This window comes from Gallus gallus, chromosome 9 (assembly GCF_016699485.2).
Source record: "Gallus gallus isolate bGalGal1 chromosome 9, bGalGal1.mat.broiler.GRCg7b, whole genome shotgun sequence".
NCBI classification, from domain to species: Eukaryota; Metazoa; Chordata; class Aves; order Galliformes; family Phasianidae; genus Gallus; species Gallus gallus.
In genome coordinates, this window is record NC_052540.1 from 7,545,538 (window position 1) to 7,568,491 (window position 22,954).

The 22,954-nt window shown below is 39.1% G+C and overlaps 1 protein-coding gene across 13 annotated transcripts in view; it reads right to left on the reverse strand.

Moving 5' to 3' along the window:
* Positions 1–592: 592 nt before the first annotated feature.
* PAX3 (paired box 3) overlaps positions 593–22,954 on the reverse strand; it is a 65,246-nt gene continuing 42,884 nt past the window's right edge. For 6 of the 13 annotated variants that reach the window (XM_046898291.1, XM_040705442.2, XM_046898290.1 and 3 more), the window contains 4 exons: positions 15,936–16,101; positions 14,598–14,812; positions 2,734–2,980; positions 593–2,206 (listed from right to left, as the gene is read on the reverse strand). In XM_046898291.1, the coding sequence (XP_046754247.1) occupies positions 2,172–2,206; positions 2,734–2,980; positions 14,598–14,812; positions 15,936–16,101 (663 nt within the window). In that variant the 3' untranslated portion in view covers positions 593–2,171. Of the gene's footprint in view, positions 2,207–2,733; positions 2,981–14,597; positions 14,813–15,935; positions 16,102–20,472; positions 21,297–22,954 lie in introns of those variants that run through there. The other 7 variants (NM_001397759.1, NM_001397760.1, NM_204269.2 and 4 more) reach the window with 2 other exon arrangements.

Genomic DNA, 22,954 nt, shown 5'->3' on the forward strand with positions numbered 1-22,954 from the left:
CCATATTTCAGCATTTTTAAATGCCTTCCTCTCAAAAATGTCATTCTTTCATTTTCCAACTGATAAGATAGCTATTTTTGTTTCCCAAACAATGAAATAAAAATAAAAACTAAACGAGTACATAAGAGCTGAAAATTTCAAGGTGGCTAATTCCCTCACAAAAGGGTGGGCAAATTAAATGCCCACCAACCCTCTGACACTGGTGAGCCACTGAAACATATTCCAATTGTCTGGAAGGGTCTTTCCCCGTGTTTCAGTTGCTTTTTCCTTAACCCTGTTAACAAATTCCTGAGGCTTTTAAGGATGAAAAAGTAATCAGTACAGAAACTGCCCATAACCCACTACTCATTAGAGCTCTAGCACTGTGTGAAACCATTGTAGCTGACCTACTTGTGCTGAGTTTAAGCCCTTCAAATGCACAGTAAATGCACGAGGCTTTTGTTGTTGGGAAGACATACAGTGCAAATAGTGCTTGAAGAAAGACGAACCCAGACCTCTGAGCAGCATACAAGCAGTACCTGTGCACAGGGGCTGCCCAAGGCTACTGCTGCTCTGGAACGTGTGCAGAAGACACTAACATAAGGAATACACCTTGAGTTGAAGATAACATGGTTTATTTCTTCATGATATTCAGATTAAAATGTATCAATGTATTTAGCACAATACTACATTTTAGGACAAAATCATCAGTGCTTTGCAAGGCTTCGTAACTGTTTATTCATTATAAATAGTAAATATTTACTGAACTTTTTACATGAAAGACGTTTGTTTTTTGTTTTTGTTTTGTTTGTTTGTTTTTTTTACAACATGTTGTTGGTAGAGGCTGCAACACAAAGAGATTTCATTTTTCCCTCTCCCTTAAGACCAATGTGCGAACTAACCTCTGTACTGGATCTAGTCTAATGCACTACTTCATTGTCCTTAACACTAAAAGGAATGTATTTGTGTTCTGCCTCTCTCCTTGTTCAAAGAATAGAGAGAAATAAATAACACCGCCTTCCATCTTCCTGTTCCTCTCAACATCACAAAACACAAATTTATTGACATTCTAAAATGTCACAATGCAAACTTCTTGTAAACCTTGGTTCCTATAATTATTTCCTATATTGGATATCACTGTATAATTTAAACAACTGTGTTATATACAGGTCCATCTCTGTTCGTGTCCTGTACATCACTAAAAAATGTAAACGTAATCATTTTTTCTTACTGTTTCCTGAAAATGACCTTTAAATCATGATTAGCAAGCTGGATTTTAGCTGTCCAGCACACTGCAACATTTCTGCATTTGATCATTAGGAATTATGCACTGCAAAAATAAAAGTACCTGCAAAAATATAGTTCTGATTCTATCTATATGACTTTGGATGATTCCAAAGTTTGTGTGAGGTACACAGTATTGCACACATTGCTAGGCAGTTGTGAAAAAAAATCAGTCATGTTGATTTTTTTCCTCCATGTTTGTTCAAAAAGGTACAATGGACCAGGAAAACTCCACATGAAAAGATAAAACGTATTTTTCATGTTACATGAGATTTTGTCTCTTGGTAAAGCAAAACTTGTAAGTGACATTTATTGACAACGTGATTACAGAAGCATGGTAAGATAACCAGTAAGTTGCTCTGGAAGTCTTTTGCATTTATCCTAGCTTCCTATGGGCTGTGACATTTCCTCTTGATGACAATTTCCAGTGTGTAACGAAAGAGGTTCTGCTGCGCATGCTTCAGAAACTGGGCAGCTTTAACGTTAGACTAAAGTCAGCACTGGACGCCAGATGAGTCAGAGTATGCAGAGCTCAACTGCTAAATTTCCAAATGTTCCATTTGTCCCAATCAATGTACATTAATTTCAACAACAACAACAACAAAAAAAAACCGGAATGTTTTGCCAGGCAGCAATATTAAATTCTGCTCTGTTTTTTATACCCACTCATAATGAACCATGTCGCATTTATTTATTCATTATTGCTTTTGGCCTTTGTCTTCTGTATAGCTTTGTTCAGTCTTCAAAAGTCTACTAAAAGCTATGACTGGAGAGTACAGAACAAGCCTGCTTCTCTCATTGGGATTGCCCCAGTTTAGACTGCAGTGTGTTGAGAAGATCCCTGGTATCCAAGCTCTGGAGCAAGACTGGAAAACAACACCAGCTTTAACTTGAAGTGGACAGTTCATTTATGCGATATCTGGCTTCAGATAATGAAAGGCACCTGCAAAAAAAAACAAAAGAAGCTTTTTAAGTCATGCTGTGACAACCTCACAGCATGGGGCCACGCCAACTATAGGTTGACATTGTCATATTTAATATTGATATATCAAAGGAAAGGGACTAATATTTTTATTCCTGGGACAAGTTTGACAAAACTCTGTGTATCTGGGATTATATACTGTAATGATTCTTGAGCTGACCTCATTAAGAACATGTGTTTCTAATAATGGAATGCCAGTGGTTATTTCGATTTGGACAACCCTTATGTTTTACCTAATGGCAATCAGGTTTCATGTCTCAACAATTAATAACATCAAGATGTTGTTGACATCACTTAAGAAAATAATTATGCAGCAGAAATCTTGCTCAAACAATCAGCTATCTCACCAGTGCACTCCACTCGATTTTGGAGAGTAGTAGCAGTCAGCCATTAGGGTCTAATTCCTGTAATTTTCTTTGTTACAGACAAAAAAAAAAAAAAAAAAAAAACATACAATTGATAAATGATTATTGTGTCACAGCACTCACTTTGTCCATACTGTCCATACTGGTAGCCTGTGACAGGGTCCATGCTGTAGCCGGTGGTGCTATAGGTCGGTGGGCAGTAGGACTGTGATGTAGGCAGGCTGTCTAAACTCTTCATGTGATCTAGCCGCTGACTGCAGCTGGCTGAGACAGTGGTGGTGGGCTCCAGACCTCCAGTCAAAGGGGACAGGGCATAATCAGTTTGGGGCTGGTGAGGCACACCACCATGGTTAGTCAAGAGTCCCATTACCTAAAATAAAAGGTAGAATGACTGAGTTAAAACACATGGAAAACTGTATTGTTGTAGGAGCTGTAGGAGTCTTCAAGTCTTTCATTGATTTCCTGAAACAGGTAGACTTAGGATTCAGTCTATGCTTTAGCTAACTAATAATCACAGCAATACCATTGACAGAAGTAACAAAGACTCCCAGCACTGAGATGAACATAGGTGTATGGGGAAGGGGCAGAGCAGCCCTAACTCCTGTCACTGGATACACTGCATGCTGATCTGAAGATGTGAAATGCAAAAAAGTGCGATTCATTATAGCAGTTCTCAATCCTGAGTTAGAGGAGACAACAGAAATGGTCTGGCTGCCCAGACTGACCTCAAGTCAGCTGTGCTGTGACTCCCTTAATAAGCTGCCCATACACAAACAGTTATAAAGTCAACAACTGAATTGAGATTAAATGAGAGAGATAACTGGAAAATATGTACGTGTCTCTACAAAGGTTCAGTGCTCTAAGCTGTAATTTCCAGTAGAAAAGCACCTGTGCTTTTGAACAGGAGTCAAGGAAGCTGCAGTGCTAAGTTCTTGATTTACAAATATCAACGCACGTTATCGGCTGGTGTGTATTTGTATTCCCAGCACATCTCTACAGCACATTTTGCAAGTGAGTTCTGTTGAGAGAACTGCTTGCTTCTGCTGGACAAAGTTGCACTTCAAAGCTTGAGAAACAGTTTGCAAGTTAAAATGGAGAGGTAATGTACAGCTTCTGCCAAAACAGCACAACCTGATAATCTTAAGTTGGTCTTCCTCCAAAAAAGCATTACAAATATCTGACACACGCTCTTTGATAATCATTTTGCTTCACTGCACTTATCCTAACCCACCAAAAATTATTAAATTTGCAGTCTGTTTTGTGAAGAATAAAGCCATGCTCATATGAATATGTCTGGTTCCTAAAGTTCTGGTGTCCCTTCTCAAATTGTATTTATTTTCCATTGCAATAGAAGAGGGATTTTTGTTGCAGGGAGCTCGTAGTCCCAGCTCGGCAATCTTTGAATTGTTTGTTTTTAATCAATAAGTGAAACAAGCCCCAGGGATCACAATTAGAGAGTAGGAAGGAAGACAAATCCAGGTCTTACATGTCTGATAAGAAAAAGAGCAAGAGGCAGAAGCAGAGGATTTCAAAAAGTAACACTCAGATGCCTTCCTGCATCACACATATAAATCATGTCTTGAGATGCACTCAGCACATCTCATTGTGAAATCCTAGCACTGAAGTTAAAAACACTAAGAACTTGGATTCAGGTATGGAATGTTATATATTTTTTTATATTATATATATACATTAATTCTTACTTCAGATCACTTTTTTTAAGGCACAAAACGTATTAAAAGAATTTGAGATTAATATGACACAATTTAAAAATCCTCAGAATTGCCAGAGATTAAAAAATCGTCACACTGGAATGGCAACCGGAGTGGCATTTTGTCACCAAAAAACCCACTACAAGCTGAGATTACTGGGCTCCCAACTTTTTCTCCTCAAATTGGATTCTGAAAAGCATTGCAATTTTTCAAGATTATTTTAGTAAGTTCTGCTATTTATTTCTTGTACTTTTGTTAAGTGATATGATCATGAAAACGTAGCATGTTTAATGAACTGACATTGCATCAGCAGCATACAAAGTTAGACATGTTACACTTTCAATGAACACAGGTTATATTAATATTCATCCTTTAAAATTAAGGTTGCGAACTTAAAAGAATAAGAAATTCCACCACAAAAAAACCACATATCTTAACATAAACATTTATGTTAAAAATTACTGCTGTGAAAAATATTTACATTGGCACAAGCATCATGGTTTTGACTACAGTTTGAAACATTCATGGTTTATCAGAAATCTGAAATAAGTGCACAGCCCTTCCCATTCCCGTATAGTACCTATGTAATCCCAATATTCACGATGTTTTACCGTGCTGTGTTCCAAGTTCAAGAGCAGGGAGAACAGCCTGATCTTGTGTTGCCCTCACAGCCCTGCTGGAGTCCTGATGCCGCTCCTCTGCATGTGAGCTCTCATATCACCTACCATCTCTACCAGGAGTTCTATGATGGTTTGCTAAGTTGGGCAAATAGCTGTTTTGCCAACCACACACTCTAAGTAACTTAACTCTTTTCTGTTTAACATTTTCCACAGAACAGAGCCCAAGACAATTTTTTATTTATTTTTATTATAATTATTAATCAGAAAATAGTACAAGCCTTTAAGTATCTTTTATAAGATGCTCCTAATAAACACTCTGGAGAAGAATTGGCACAGCACCCTATCTCTGAGGTGGGGAAAACTAGGATAACCATCTTCATAGAAATGTCTTCTTCAGAAGCCTTAGGAATCATGCTGTAGTTGATTAGCATCTAAATAATTAGATTTTTGGTTATGTCTGTTCTGAAAGCTATAAGGGAAGTAGCCTTAGGGCAAAAGTCTTTCATATGGTATGTGCCATGACCTTCTCACCCATACAAGGAGTTACAGGAAGGGCATGGCTGACTTTCACCTAATCAATTAGATAGCCATCAATGGGCCACGTCTGCACGACGCTCAGCACCTTCAGCTTAGTAGCATACAAAAGACACATGAAGATCTGGATTTTGCAACTCAGATTTTCTGCTAGTATTAAACAGTATAATACTAGATAAGTAAACAGATCTGATTTTTTTTTCATTAACCATTGAAAAACATTTATTCAGTCCACGTGCCATTCAAATTACTGGAAAATGTGTACTTGCCTCTGAATTAATTGGGGAAAATTGAAGTAGTAATTGTCACCCTCACCTGGATCTCAAAGAAGTTAAAAAAAAAAAAAAGAAAAATCATGGGCAGATCTAACATTGAGAACCAAATGCTGCTGTAACTGCTCCATTTATTTTAGAAAATAACTCCTATAAATGCAAAAATTCGGGCTGGTTTACATTACATGTTTTGTTTTCCTTAAGAAGAAAAAATGTTGATCTGTAGCCTTTGGGTTTATACAGTAAAAGACAGCGTATGTAATTAATACAGTTATTTGTATATTCTGTTCGAAAATGAAGATGTATTTAGGAATATCAAAAAGAACACTATGAACTGTAACAAGTCAACTCTACAGAAGAGTTTTCATGGAGCACATCCCAAACATCCAAAACATTCATTGGAACAAATCTCTAGCTGTTGGAGTTGACACAACATCACTGGGTGAGGTTATGATCCAGGAGGAAGAGAAATCAAATGATGAATGCTTAAACACCACGTACACAACATCTGGTCCACTATCAGCTGTTAGAAAATACTTCTATCATTAACAAAATAAAGTCCATTAAACTGAGAAAAAGCTCATTCCATTTAAATGAAGCATTATGCCCATTAATGTGGTTGGTATTTTAGGATGTAGGACCTACCATAAGCACAATAAAATTCTCATATGTTTTAATTCATTTACGCATGCCTGCATTTAATATGCTTTGTGACCATGTCTGCAATTAATATGATTTATGAGAGAAGAACATGTGCAATATTTTTTGGGTACAGTGATACATTTTTTCCCCCTCCTGTGAATGAAAGATTTAATGAAACAGCTCAAGGAAAATCGTTGGCAGTTAACGTATTAAGTTGAACTGACAGAATCATGAGTAAACTTTAGTGGAGTTAATGATATCCTCTTATCTGACCCTGACACATTTGCAGCATGTAATTTACAGAAGCTCTGTCCAGGGAATCTTGACAAATGCTCCTAAGGATGTCAGGGCAATGTTCCATTCTAATGTAAAACAGATGTGGGTCAGATACCCTCATTCATCACAAACACTGCAAATTTCAAACTCCTTCTGAGATGAATGGCATTACCTGCTGTTAACTCTGTTCGCTGCAGAAAAATCTCTCACAAACAAAATACTGCACTGTAAAGCACATAAAAATGTTTGCCCTATTGCACTAGGATGGCAGATTTTAGTAGATTGTATAAAATTAACTAGCTACATGGATCTATACCTATAGGATCACAGAACTATAATTCTGATTCATTTCTTAAACATGAATATTTCTGCTGGGTATATGAAGAAACCCAAGACTAAGAATTTTGTGCCAACTGGCAAGCACTTGGAACCAAATACTTGCTTAATAAAAATAGGAGCAAATACACCGACTTTGAAGATCCGATGATCTGACCTTCTGTGTACTTGAATCAGATGAGGCCTCATACTGATTTCACACCACTAGACATCAGTGGTAGCTACGCTGAAATCAGAGAAGGTGCAGTGGTATACCATTTAGGACAACTGAGAGGATAACTTGATCCTACAAGAATTATATTTTTAACTACAGAAGATTACTGATGTCCACAACATTACCACAGTTTGTTTCTAAACTACTGCCTTTTTTCAGGCACTGGATCACGGACTCACAGGACTAGGTAACTATCAAAATAATTAAGAGAAATTCTCTAGATCCTGTTGCATGGAGAAGCTTCAAAAATTTTAAGACTGAAAAGGCAAAATAGAAGGCCCAAAGATGAATATGTGTTCAATTTTCCATAATATATTATTTTTATATATTGTATGTGGTTAAATATAAATACTTAATATGTCAAAATTGTTAGGCAGTCTTAGGGATTGTAGGTACTGGCTTGTGAGTTTAGATTGTTAAATATGGCAGTATTACTTACAATCATTCATAGCATAGGGTTAGATTTCCCTTTCCCTGTAAACTCTTCTCCCACCTACTGCTCAACCCAAAACAGAACAGAGACAATCCAGCCATCATCAAAAAGGCTACAGACAGCCAGACTCACACACACCTTCCCTTCACAACTGGAATACACCGTTCTGTTTTACAGAAGCTAGACAAACAAAGAACCGTTTTGTTTTCCTTTTTTTTTTTTTTTTTTAAATTTTAAATTCAAACACTGGTTAATTTTGTCACTGGCAGAAGGCCTGGGGATGTGATCTGTGAAGCTTCTCCAGCAAAATTCTCACTGAACTCCATTTGGCCCTATTACAGCTGTTACATGGTCTTACATGGCTGAATCAACCAAGGGAAGCTGCTACAAAATCCTCGCCAAGTAGTTAAAAGAAATATTATCCAGAAATGTGAAGATGACAAACAAACATGGCTAAAGTAATCCAACCTGTAAGGAAGGGTTTACTCATGAGGCTTCCATTAGTGTCTATGCCAAGGACTCTAATGCCAGGTTAATCATCACCAGGACAAACGCAAACACTTTGCTATTTTGACTAGGCAAAACTAAGCCTCTTAGCATTCTGACTCAGCACTCAGTCTTCCTTTTATAAGGAAATGATTTGTGTTACTGATATCCGGGGAAAAATCAACCAAAAAATTAGGCAGTTCTCTCTGGAGGGGTTGGAAATTTTGAAGCAAACTGAGCCCTACACATCTGAAGACAGGGGCATTGCTTTCTAGAGCAACTTTGCTATGGATTACATTTTGCTCTTTCTGATCCCACTGCAATATACGCTTTTCACTGAATCATTCTGTTGTATTTTTAGTATCCTCCTTTGGATATCTAAACTACAGAACATAGTTACTCAAGTAAGCCACCAGTGATTACTCATAACAAAGCCCTCATTCACGTACCAGCCATTAGCTGAATAAATATGCAAGTACTTACATTCCTGTACATATTTTCATTTCGTAAATTCGTTAAAGAATTAAAAGTTCACCAATGCATGCAAGTCACATATTCTGTGAAGAACTAAATCATACTTTTGCTTAAATGGTTCAAATTTAAAGTCTACGTGCAGCAAATGCAAAACACTGCTTTAAGAGCTGCAGTGCAGCTGAACACTCATCTTGTGTATATTGTAAGTGATACGAATTATTATGGAAACAGGTGAGTCAGTCTTGTGGGAGTTCTAATCCTTTCAATATCACAGGGTACAAAATAAGGCTGATTTTGTTTCTTGTGATGTTTGTTAATAGAAAAAGTTAAGATGTGAAATTACCATAAAGATTTGTTCAAAAATTGAACAGTTATTATATATCAGGAATTATTTTGTTTGTGTTTTAAGCTCTGAGGCAAATAAACATAATGCTTTTGTTTTAAATGGGAGTTGTTAGGGGTAGGGAAGACTCAGGCTTCGTTTTTGAAAGAAATTTTCAGCTGAAGATTTGTCATGAAACAGCAGCCAGGTGTAAGAGCAGAGAAGCACCTAGCAGTCGGAATCAGTAACTAGTTCGAAATGTATTCATTTAAGCACTGTCAAAGCTTCTGGGTAAGCATTATCTTCTTATAGCGCCTACACAAAGCACCTTCAGAAAGAAAACCTCAAACACTGAACTACAACTTTGCTGCAGTTTGACGGCTGTAATGTGTAAAAAAAAGTGATTAAAATCACAGTGCTTAGTGATAGTTTTATAGTGATAGTTAGTGATTAGTTTTATACATATTGTGTTATTTTACTCTTACATTTTCATACTGATTTTCTAGCAGAGTCCAGAGCCTTTCATCCCCCCCCTCCCTGTCCACTTCAGATATCTGAGCAGTACGAACAGATCTGTTTTGGAAGGCTGCATTCTGCCCTCGAAAACATTCTGGCGAGGGGAAGGTGAAGTTGGAAAAAGGCCCAGGGAACGAAGATGCGGTGGACATTCAAAATGTAAGGTCACCAGTTTATTGTTGTAGTCATACTAATAAATATAATTAATCTATATGTTAATGTATTTTATATTCATAATGATAATATTTACAAAATGGTGTGATTATTTTGCAAGGTAACAATTACGAAACTATTCCAGAAACAGAAATAATCCCATTGACTGAACTTTTTCATTAAGATTATATCATGTGGATTGACTTTCTTCCCCACAAATAAATCCCCAACCTGTTCTTGGTCACTAAGTAAAGAGTTCTCAAAGCCAACATCACTGTAACAAATGCCATGAGCTTCTGATTGGTAAGGAACTTAGAACTAAACAGTATGTTTTCAGCTGCATAGTAATCAGAAGGTGTTGTAAAAGGCATAATGAATTAACAGTTGTATTTGTTCTTCCTGCCCTGTTAATGAGGAAATTCAAGTTGATTCTTCAACGGAGCGCTCTCTTTAGCAGAGTTAACAAGACAGTATGAATATATCTAACTGATTTGACAGCTGCCGTCAGGTCTATGCTTCAGGTTAATGAAAACCAATGCTTGCAAAGACTAAAGCCAGTCACCTAGGATCTGTCTCACCAAGATAAGTTACAGGTTCATTCTTAAACTCAGGCAGTGAAATGTTTTGACAGTAAAAGGAAGAAACCCTGAAAACAGCTGGCAGTTTTACTACTGTTCACAGAAACATTTGGAATTTTCTTATCAAGATTAGTCCTGAACTGCAGGTAATTGCACGAGAACTGCAAAGTATTTTCAAGAGTATTGTGATCTTCTGCACAATCAACATTCAATCCTCTTTCCATTTAGAAAATACAGTCTTTAAAGCTACTCGTTAGGCTCATTTATAGAGAAAGACAATAAGGGAAAGTAAAAAGTAGAGCTCAGAAGTTTTCTAGAGGACAAGGAGGAAAAGAAAACCTGATGTCCAGTAGGATACAGGTTGCACACATTTGTTCTTTCTCTGTTAAAAATTTACCAGAGCATCCCAAAAGTTAACTGCAGGAAGCAAGTGGCCTCATGGGCAGCAATGTGAGCACACTGTTGCTGCTCACTCTGAACCTAAGAGCAGCCAGAAACAGCATGCTTCCAAACCTGCAAACTGTGTAGGGCAAGCTGTGCTGCTTTGACATTAATAAAAAGCACATGACAAGGTCAAGGGATGCCCATGTACATCGGAAAAGACTTTTTCCTTGTCTTAAATGAAGCAGTTCAAAATATTGAAATCCTGTCTTAAAAACAATCTGCTCTCTTGTAAGACCATACACCTGCAGCTCTTGCAAGACAAATGTTACGGCAGTCGGTCTTCTGTTTACAGCCAAAGAACCAGGGGTGACTGTTAATGCCAGGCTCAGAAAGTGCCATGGCACGCTCAACTCCTGTACACACACATTCACCCACAGATATGCTATTCCCTAACAATTCTGAGTTAACCAATTTTTGTTAAAAGAAAATGCACTAAGCAACTGAAACCTAATTTGAAAAGGAAATACAATATCCCCATAAATGTATGCGTGAAAGCCAAGAAGCTGCATAATAGGCATAGAAAACATAAAAATATGCGATTTACATATATTACACACTAATAATCTCTGTTCTGACATTATATTTAGAGTGCTGGCTGAGATGGAGTGCTTGTGGTTTGGTTGTTTTTCTATTTGATACAAACAAGGACACTCCTAGCTATCAGTTCCCCAAGACATCCATCACTATCTTATTCCTGCAGAAGCCTATCTTCGACAGGTCTGCAGGCCAGGTTCTCACCACAGCCAGGTGGTAGCAAGGAAACCAGATGCACAAGGAGAGCCATCCATCATCTGGAGGGGATCTGCAGATCTTGCCACGATGTAATAAAGGACTGAATATTAACCAGGTGGGACCCTTCCTATTCTCTCATTCTTATAAACAAGAATACCATTTTATTTCCCAGTAAATTTCCAGCCTGCAAGACAGCTACATTAAGTTCTGCTTATTAAAACTGAGCAAGATGTACAGTCCTCTAACTTCCAAGTTCATGGCTGAAGTGATAAAAATAAAGTTACAGCACCCCAGTCATTTCCCTTTTTCCTCTGTGCTTCACCTACTGCTTGCCTTGAACAACACGTCAAGTCCATCATACTCAAGAACAAAGTCAGAAAGGAGACATCCCACACAGCAAATAAAGCATCCCCAGAGGTTTGCATGTCAGACCCTCAATTGGAATAAACTGAAGTTAAAGGGAAGAGAGGGTTCAGATCTGGTAAGACTATAATCCTGTGAATCTTAATATTAGATTTCATTCTACAAATTCTGAGGGTTTTATTTTTTACTCATAAAAGATTATTTGGGTTCAAAGCCCCCACCTTCTCCCTCCCACTGAAGTCACTGTAAATTCAGCCTTATGCAGTGTACCTAGAGTGCTTTTCTGAGAGAGACACTGGTGGGTGGAAACATGATTTAATTGCTCACACACCCAGACTTACTGTGGTCAAAAATCCACTAGCTAGCGAAAAGATCCTCTCTCATCTAAATTCTACACACACGCGGGGCACTGCAACATGCCCACTCAGCAGGAAAATTCCTGTTTCTTTCTTAATAAAATCACCAGTGCAGAACTGGCTTTAAACTTCCTGGCTATACTCGGACACCTGTGGTGCACAGGTCCCAAGGAAACCCAGCAAGGGGATCCTCTGGGACCCCCCAAAACCAAGTGAAACACATCTTACACCCAGTAGCATAGCACAGATGCAATCGATGTCTTGGGCTCATCCTTCAGGCGTAAAACACAATAATTGTTTCTCTGGAATCACAGTTGTTTCACATAAGGAACGGTTTTATGCAACGAAGAAGACAGAATAGTTGCAGGGACACAAATCCTGGGTATATCATTTAATCCTGAGGTGTCTCTGTTATCACTTAGGCCCCAGAACTGTTTCAGAGGTGCTATTGATAACAATATGTGAGTATTTTAGGGCTTTTTAGGTTTTTTGTTTGTTTGTTTGCTGTGAGGTGATGGAAGGATATTTATCAGCCAAGTCAGGTTCATCACTGTGCTGTCAAGAAGCTGTTCAACATCTAAGTGGATATTGCACCTGTGTACGATCAGTGATGAACACATAACATCAATTTCTGAATGATCAGCCTCCTTCTAAACTTGTTGGTAAAGGCGCAGAATAAAGACAGCAGCTCTAGAGACCAGGGCAGAAAAAGGTTTAGAGCAGAAAGTTAAAAAACAAAAAACCAGAATTTTCATAGCATAAAGACAGAGCCGGGTGTAAGGAAGCCCAGCAACTGATTAAAAGAAGTCTAATCTGCTCCAGAATCTCATTTTGATTATATAAAACCTCAAATCAGCAAGACTTTGGGGGGAGGAAGCCTGGCCTCACTGTTTTGTCCCACTTTGCCCAGACATCACAAGATTTCTTTACTGTTGCGCTCGACTTCTGTGTCACAGACAATAAAAGCTTTGTGAAAGAAAAAAAAGATCACATTTTCCATAGCCAGAACCAACATACATTTAAACTGACACTAACAACTACCTTTGATGGATTAACGCTCAATCCTAGAAAGATATTTATATCCAAACTGTGGAAGCCTTGCATACTATGAAACCAACCATTTTTAAAAAGTCATGGCTTTTGTTGAAGATTGCATTTAGAAATGAGAATTCTTTAGAAGAAAATCCATTCAAGTCTTGTTGGAAGTACATCCGTTTGTTTTTTCTGTTGGTATTTTTTTCTCAAGGTTTCAAGCCATAAAGTTTTGTACTCCACTCTATGCTATAGGAATCTGTGAAACTTAATTACATTTACTGTTACAAAAAAGGGTTTATGAACTTTTGCCTTTGGGCAAAAATGTTTATTTCATTGCCTTTGTTATTCATTCTTTTCAACTCCAGTGCCTTTGAACTTTTCAGCTGCACAGAGTTATCACCGTTGCACAGGAACCAGGAACTGTACTCCCGAGATGCAAACCACAAGTTGAAGAAAACGAAGGAGGCAAAGATATATGAGTCGTTATTTTGGCCACCCTTTGTGCCATTAAAATCTCATTTTCTGCCTATTAGAATGCCCTCTCCCTGCTTAGGCAGTGGTGATAGTCAGTGATTAGTGTGTAATTGAGTATAATTGTCTTTTCACTTTTCATTTGTGTCATTCTGAGCTTCTCTCTGTTTTTCTAACCACTTCGAGGAAAAAAAGGGTGGAAAGAAGATAAAGCTGTTAAAACTCTCAGTTTCAGCCCTGAAGAGATTCCTGATTGTAATTATAGATTGCATCCTCTTTGTGACTTCTCAGAATTTAGTGGACATCTCTTTCTGAGCACCTGGGCAAAGCTCTAGCTAATAAAATAAACTACCGTCTATTCAAGTTTAACTAATAATGTCAGCTTCAGACAGATGCCTCATGTAGGAAAATTTAACCAACCTTTTGACACTCAATTATCAAGGCAATTTATTAACGTGATTTCCTAAGAAGAGCTCATGCAAATTAGAAAAACAATTATGGTAGTCATGCGTTTATACATTGCCGAAGAGCAGTAATGCTCCTAATTTATGTATTTATAACTCGATTATAGCTCATCTCAAAGTGTAGTGTTCAGCCCTCAGAACTCTCCGAGCACCACTTGCCTGCAGTTTTCCCGCAGTATCTGGTAAAGCCTTTGTGAGGTTATCTTAAAGAGATTTTATTCACGCAAAAGCTACAAGATCTACTTTCTGTACCTAGCACTGGATCTTCAGGAAAATAGCAGTATGTTACCAGTACCTAACAACTGAACGTAAACACAAACCCTGTATGATTACTTTATAAATCACTTGAAATTAAATATAAGCTATGACTCTTGATTCAGCCAGTAGGAAGAAAAAAATAAAAAAAGAAGGAAACTAGCAAACTGAAATCATGTGGCTTGTATAAAGAATACATTATGGTTTAAATTTGGCAATTCATTATACTGTGGCCTGAGGGAATAGACTCTTTGGTTCTGGTATACAGCAAATCCTCTGTCTGAAAACACAGGACTGACCTGAGGTGAAAGGCCATTGCCAATGGCAGGGTTCATGGGATTTGAGGGCCCGGACGGAGGCACAAAGCTGTCTGTATAGCTGGAAAATCCATGCCTGGTGCTGGGTAGGCAATAGGCAGAGCTGCTCTCTGGGTTTGAAGGGAGGCTGCTTTGGTGTACAGTGCTTGGAGGGAGAGGCTGAGGTCTATGGACTGTACTGCTTGGATCAGACACGGCTGGAAGGAAAAGAAACACGTTGATCATTTCCCTCCTCTTTTTCTAGCGTAATAAGTTCATTATGTGAAACTCAACTTGATATAATTTCATCAGAACCTGCATGGAAGTACTGATTAACTAGAATGGTAAGCCTTCAACATTGCTAGATATCTGGCTGGCCAGTAAAATTACATGAAAATTCCATGAAATCGTCATTATTAAATAGACCATAAAAGCCAAAACAGACTCTCGCAGCTTTTGGACAATTCTCAGCAAGTGCATTGCTTAGAATTGACACCACAAAATTATATATAACATATGAAAATAAATATATTTTAGATGATTTATATAATTATATATAAGCACATACACACATATAAGCTTACATATAAAAGAAAAGCTTAATTTGTTTAGAAGGCAGGCTTTCCCTTTCTGGTCACAGCACAGAAATTCTGCTGTGATTTGTAGTGAAGCTAACAATGGATAGGAAAAGTCCTGGGCTTCTGAAAATTCCATTGCTCAGATAATCTGGCAACAACATTCAACAGCAGTTCGCATAAAAATCTCACAGAGGGATCGAGGAGGATACAGTAACTTGGCTTATACAATCTCTCCTGTAGGGATTTTCTTTAACAGCAAAATCTAGTAAAGACTAGATTTAAAGATGTGTTTCCTTTGCTCCAATCTACCAATGTTCACAGAATTTCTGGTAAGGTTATGACCAATTTTTACCATGCTGAGACTTGCCACTATCTGATGCAAAACAGTGGTCTGAATAGCTGATTATTTCCACTGGGAAAAGCTGCGAGTACTTAACTGAAGTTTCAGTGCATCACTATCAGAAGCAACCAAGAGGACAGGACACAACTGCTGTGTCTTTCACACCACACCTCAGCAATGCATAAGACTATTTTTTCTCTAAAGATTGTACGTTTCACATGGAACCAGCTCTTTCTTGCAGCAAAACAAACTAGAATCCTTACATATTTTAAATGAGCAGACTTGCAAGGTCATCACTGAGGCAGTCCCTAAAGTAGCCGATGTTCTTTTTTCTACATTTTTAGAAGAAAATGTTTCTGCAGTGGATCAGCACGTGAAGCCCCCAGTAGCACCCTCTAGCCAAGTACCTGTTTGCTACTGTACCTTGCGGTATGGAGGTGGGCTGATAGGATGGCTCAGAGAGCTGGTATGTCGGCAGAGTCGGCATGGCGCTGGGTGGAAACCCTCCTGGGATCAGGTGGTTGAAAGCCATCAGTTGGTTGGCTCCTGCCTGCTTCCTCCATCTAGCACGGCGGTTGCTAAACCAGACCTACAAATGATTTAATTAGGCATATTTGATTTCTGTACATTTAATAAAGGTGCATCAGAAATAATGGCATCATATTTAAAATGCGATCAGTGCCTCAGAAGAGAGTGAGAGAAGGTGTGCACTGGGCATATCTGCCATCAGCTCAGAGCTCCTAGACGCTCAAAGAGCCCTTGGCACACACTTTCATGGTTCAACAGACAGGAAGCAGGAATCCCAAAGCCCAGTTTCCTCTCAACTGCAGCCTCCTGAGAAAGAAGCTGACTAATGTTTTCAAGCTTTAGTGCCTTTAATAGCTATTAATCACTGTCCTTATGTGCCAGATTTAATGAGAAAGGGAAAACATCTCTCCATTTGATCTGACTGCCAGCCAAAGCTATTAGGTCTGAATTGTTTTGTTTTTGCATTCAAATTGCTGACAAGTCAGCAGCATCCCTTGAAGCGCTGTTGGAAGGTGCTTATATATATATATATGTATATATATGTGTGTATATATGTATATATATATATATGTATGTATGTATGCTGGAATGTTATGTTGCCCTAATTATCAACAGAACTTTAAGCTTTTAATTTGAAAAACAAAAGCTCTGCATACAAATACACAAAGCCCACACAGCGAGTTTTCATGTATTCTGTATGTACAAAGCATCTCTCAATAAACTCAACATTAACACTAGATCAGAATTTCAGTACTAGATCAGTATTTCAGAACCAACCACTCTGAAATCTGTTCCCAGGACAGGGTATGTAGCCAATGGGTTTTGGATTAGTGGATCAATTCAGCTATAAATCTGCTTTCTACCAACAAGTGATTCCTTCACATCATTCTCAGCTCATGCTCTAAGTTTTCCAAGCCTTTGATGGCTCTTATTACCTACAAGAAAGGAAGAGACAAGATCTTACTGACACAGACAGTAAGAGCTGCAGCATGTAGGTTAATACTGGTATCAGTGGTGACTGCATGTCACAAGTCTGAAGGGCAGGCAAGCACAGCAGGGGTCCCCAGGCCTGGCGTGCGTCACCAGTGCCTTGCTGCAGGTTTAGAGTATCTTCTAGGTTAAACCTTTTCCATGAGGAGGACAACTGCAGGAGAGAAAGGCTTTTACATTTTGTAAACAGACATATTATTGAGCGTAATTGTAGATTGTGAAGCAGCTACATCTGATCAATTAGAAAAGATGCTAACAGTGAGCTAAGGTCTCACACAGTACGCCTGCAAAGCCTGCAGGCAGTGCAGCCTGAAGGCCAGGAGGCACACTAGCTGCTGAACCACAAGTAGAAGTACTTGTAACAGTAAGTGAGGTTTCAGATCTGTCACCCTTCCAGTGAGCAGCCCACACCAGCTTATGAATCAGCCATCACAGACTGCATTTCCAGGTGTAACATTACAGGCCATAAGCTGCCTTTATATGAGGGCGTAGAACATTTTGAACTCCCTTGCTGATATTGCAGCCTGAATTTCTTACTCCTCAGACCTCTTCCACATGCTTATGTCGCTCAGAGCCCACCAGTCTCACGCTCCTGTTGCAGTGTCCTTTGAAGATAACCAAAAAGAAGGAAGGGGGAAATATTCTGAAGAGGGAGAAAGGGGCTCTCTGAAGAGCCGAAGTGCTCTTAGGAAGGATAATGGAGGTCACAGAGGGAGTAGGGAAGAGTGAACACACATTGTAATTAGCCCACCCAGGTCATTAACTGTTGCTTTCTCCATGACACTCTGCCTTCTTCAGGTCAATAGGGTTATCCAGTGATCTTCAAATGCTTTGGGAACCTTGCTGAACGCCACTGTGTGGATTTCATTGAGGAAAATGGGGCAATGAGATTTTATTTTTTCTACAGATAAGGGTCTGTCTTCTGGCTCTAGGTCTTTCTTAAAAACCGAGTCAGATCTGAAACTGGAACTCAGCAGCAGCATTAATGCCAAGTGTTATGCTTTTATTTGCAGACTGTAGGTCTTGCCCACATTTAGCTCATTTTGTAGACGAGTGCTTTCCCAGAACCACAGAGGTGCACTGGCCATCACAGGCAGGGACATGCTCGGCAGTACCCAGAAGCCCAGGTCAGCCCGCAGTGAGCACATGCACAAGCTCGTGTTGGCCATGTGGCTGTGCTACCATTGCTGAGCCAACCAACGTGACTTCACCAAAACACTCAAAACAGCAGAGTGAGTTTCTACCAAATGATCCCCTGCAGAACAGGGCTACAGGAGTTTGTCCCACACAAAGAATCTGCCCTTTTGCAGGCAAATCTTAAACAAGATTTAAGCCCTTTTGCAAACACCAAGGACTCACTGCCACAATAACCATGTGCGCTTTCTGCTGCCCAGTGATGGAAATGCATCTTAGCAGCAAGCACAAGGGGCATCATCCATGTATGTCCTTGTTTTCCTTCAATTTTAATGGGCTTTGGGTCCACCTTGGTAAAAGCAAAAAGGATTTATCATAAAAATGACCATAAGTATGGCCCCAACAGTTCCCATCACACATCTTCACAAGTGAACACGCTGAAGCTCTGATTTCTGGGTGTTTTAACACAAGGATTTTTACTGCCTAGCACAGCCCAGCCCTTCTGACATGATGGCCAGTGTCTGAAACATGGTGGGTCTAACCTAGATCCGTAAAGTAGAGATGTGGTTTACCACAGTGTTTAACTCCTACTTCACACCAAGTACCCGCAGACCTCGAGTGTTGTGTGAGGTAGAACACAAAGAGGAAACAGTCTAACAGTAAGAAGGAAAAGGAACACAAAGAAAGTGAAATAGGAGAGTTAAAACATTGAAAAATCAAATTAATAAAGTCAAGACGAAGTGACTCTAAGCTAAATAAGTCAAACATTTTATTTATGTTTTATGTAATATTTGTTAAAATGAGTCAGATGCCAAACTTTATGCAGAAGCAGCTATACACTTTATAGGTTAAGTGAAACTATACCTTTTTAAAATCATGTTATTCTACTTAGACTACATTCAGCTGCCTTAATTTATTCTGAAAAGACCAGGAAAAAAAATTAATCAACACCTATGAAAAATCCGCATGCATCGTTGCCTCTAATTAAAGAAATCTTGAAAAATTTTGCCAATATTGAGACAAGGCAAAAATAATTACCACAAACCACTGTGTATGCTCAGAAGCATACTGTAAATACCCAGGGAAATGCTTTCTTTTGTTTGTTCATTTCCAATGTTATTGAAACATTTCCATTCAGTAAATTTCATCAAAATGACAAAATCCCCACGTTATGAAGTGGACTTTTCAAATCTAGCAGATTCCCCATGGCATATTACTGCTCTTCTACAGCCTCACTTCTGAGCAAACCAATCGCCATCTTTGTGCTGCAGTCACCATGACCATGCTGAATTCCCTCATGGTCGCAAAGCAATAGATATTAGAGCTTCTGCCTTTCAGAGACTCAAAATCCAGCATTCCTACACCAACAGACCCGCATCAGAAGAAATTTGACCTGCCTGTGCTAGGGCCTTAGCTCTAAATTAGGTCAGCATTGTGCTTGGTGTTGTGCAAACACGTGCATGGGCAGAGGAAAGGCAGTCTGCTGGGTGACCCCAGCACCCAAAGCGAGGCCGTGCTCGCAGCCAAGGCACGTTCGTGTTGGTGAGACTTTGGCTCCCCAGCTTCAGTGTCACTTTCAGAGATGGAATGTAAATTACTCTGACGATTTGGAAACAAAGCTTAACCGCAGAGTCTGGCCAAAATTTACATCTCTGAAGGCCTTGAAAATAGAACTGAAGAAGAGTGAGAGTATAGTGCAAAAGAAGAAAAAAGTGTAATTTAAAGGAAGTAAGCATTGGAGACCCAATTTTTCACACATCTGGAACTGGATTGACAAAAAAGAAATCACTCTGTAATATAGAATATTAAATAAGTATAATATAATTTTGTATGTATATATTTTGCAGTGCTGTTGAATGGATTAAGTGACCTAATAAGTTTCTCCCATTTCTGCTTTCTTATATTCAGATCCTGCTTTTTATTATCATTTTTCCTTTAAGTATTTTGCAAGCGATCGTGCCAGCATCTTACTTTGTTGATCTCAACAGGGTACTCCTTAAGAGATGCATTTATTCACTTGGGAACATAGCAGTGTAATCAGCCCTGACATCTCAACAGCCTGATCACAAACATAGAGTGCTCGATGTGCTTTTAAGGGAAAAACATCTCTAAACCACCAGCACAAAACATCTGAGATGTGAATTCTGCAGGAAACTCGCGGATATTTTGTTAGAACGCAGCCCTGACCATTGCAAGCGTAAGTGCCAAAAGCATGCAAAGTCAAAAGACTGAGCAATTGTTAGCGGCGCTTCTCATTTCAGCCAAAGGGCAATTTTCCTCCATTTGCCTCCTGATATTTTCCACATACCTGCCTCCTTGCCATATTCCCACCTCTTCCTTCCTCCAGAAAGCAAAAACAAACTAAGAAATGGAGGGAATGAGGACTTCCAACCACCTCCCAGCGTGATCCAACATACTCAGCTCTCACACATTACTCTGCCTCAGTTCTGCACAACTACTTTTAAAACACAACATCTGAGTGGTTCTGCTACTCAGTAGTACTGATTAATAAACACAATGAACTGTGTAGTTATAAATTAAAACACCACTAATTTGAGCACATAGGCAGTAGGGACCAGAAAAATGGAATCAAAGATCACATCCTTTCTTCTCCTTTATATTTATAAATGTCTTTTTGGGCCTGCGTGTGTTTGTAGTTGGCTAATTTATCTGTATGAATTCCTGCTTTACCTCAGGAAAAAGAAAATAATATTGCAATTGGAAGGTTATCTACTACAAGAGTGCACACAGCGTTTTCTTTCTCTATCCTATATATGATGCAAGAGGGACAGCCTCAAAAAGGGGCACTATAAATTTTCCATAAACCACATCAGGAATATCTGTAAAGATCTGCTGAGAGGTCTTAAATGTTTCTGAATCCATCCCACATTCCTTTACCCCATCTCCCCATAGGACCATGCAGCTGGAGCACGAGCTCAAACCATTCCAGAGGAGCTGAGTGCAAATAAAGATTTTTTTTGGCACAGGTCCCTCCTCCCCTGATTTCCCAGTGAATGCTTCTCACTGTTTGCTACTGAGAAGAGACTGTTAAAGCTAAGAGATTGGACTTCAGATCTTTCAAATCCTACCAGCAGCTTAAGAGTCGTCATTGCTTCTCTCCCCTTTCCCTCCTCTATCTTCTCCAAACCTTCTCTTCCTTTCCACATGTCACAGTGAACAGAAACATGCAATCACATCTCTAAAATAGTAAAATATTCCTACAGTTTTTCTTCTGGCTGCACGAGACTTCTGAGCCCTTAGGACTTCTATTTACTGAAGCTGTGATGAGCTTTTTACAACAGCTTACCACAGGGTTGACACGAGAATGTACAAACCCATCTCCAGCCTATAGGTTGAGGCCCCACGCTGCTGCCAAATTCACCCGGTTCATCCAGGACTGAAAATAAGCCTGGTGCGGGAAGGCAGAGGTGGCCAGAGGAGACACTACCCACTTCATTCCTTATGCGTTGTTTGTTACAGAAACCGTAACCGTGCCTCTCTGAAGCTCAGAAGGAGCCTTTGATCTTTATCTACAGTGGGGAAAATTTCACTTTTGGAATTAGCCCCCAGCTTGATTCAGTAAAAATAGGCCAGAGACCTGAAGAGTCTACACTGCAACTTCATGATGGCTTACTGAGTTTCTATTGAAAGTTTATGAGTTTAATTCACAGTATGGAAAGGTGTAACTTCATATTAAAGAGGAACACTTTTTTTTCTTTTTCTTTTTTTTCTTTTTTTCAGGGCCACTTTAGGATTTGACTTAAGTTTTTGAGTGGTGTATGCTGAGTGCACAACACCAACTAACTTTTCCTTCCTGACGCATCTAATGTGCAGAAAAGAGCAGGGTGCCCTTGGAAGAGGCAGCAGAGGCTGTCCTGTTTCCACATGACATCTAGGCTCAAACATGAGGGAGAGACTCCCAAGGTCCTGGAACACAAAGGCACTGTAGGAGGAATTCTAGGGAGTATTTTAACTTCTTTTTACATACAGTGCTTAAGAACACGTGATAATTACAGTTATAGATCTTGTGATTCTTGCAACATGGAGCTTGTTTCAACATTTCTTACCCCAAAAGCCTTTCCTGTCCCCACAATTTAAATACGCAAATAACATTAACAGTGTAAAGTCTGTTTTCAGTTGCTTGTAGCTTTCAAAAAATTCCCCTTAGGGGCTGAAACATTCTTAATTTGATCTCAACCCAGAGGTGGCTTTCCCCACCCCCTCCAACCAGCCTGCTTAGAAACACGTGGCTGGCCACCCTTCAGCAGTGAGAAAGTGAGAAAAAAGACAGTTTGGATGTTTAAGACTCTTCCTTTCACAAGTGTTCAGAGATCACCTTGGGAATAGAAGGAAAGAGTACGCTACAGGAGTGGCAGTTAGAAAAAGCAAAACTTGGAGCAACTGAAAGAATATCTCATTCGTTCTGTTGTAATCAGTTAAGTATTAATTAGCTAACATCCTAGACAATGTAAAACAACTCTATGAGATCTGTCATTATAGAAAATCCTATTAGAAGATCTCAAGAGAAAAAAAATAATGTTCGAATCTCACCCAGATTCAGACTGCAATGACTACATTATACTCTTGTACACAATCTTTGATCAAGTAGCAGTCAAAGAGGTCTTTGTGTATATATCCATATAAAATTTGGTATCTCTGATCTCTGTCATACTCTTACCAAAAAAGAAATGTGACTAAGAAAGCTTGAATGCTGCATCAGTATGGCTCTCCCGCCCTCTCAGGCTCAAGTCTCTTAGGGTTATTTCCTTTCACAGGTCTTCTTTTATTTC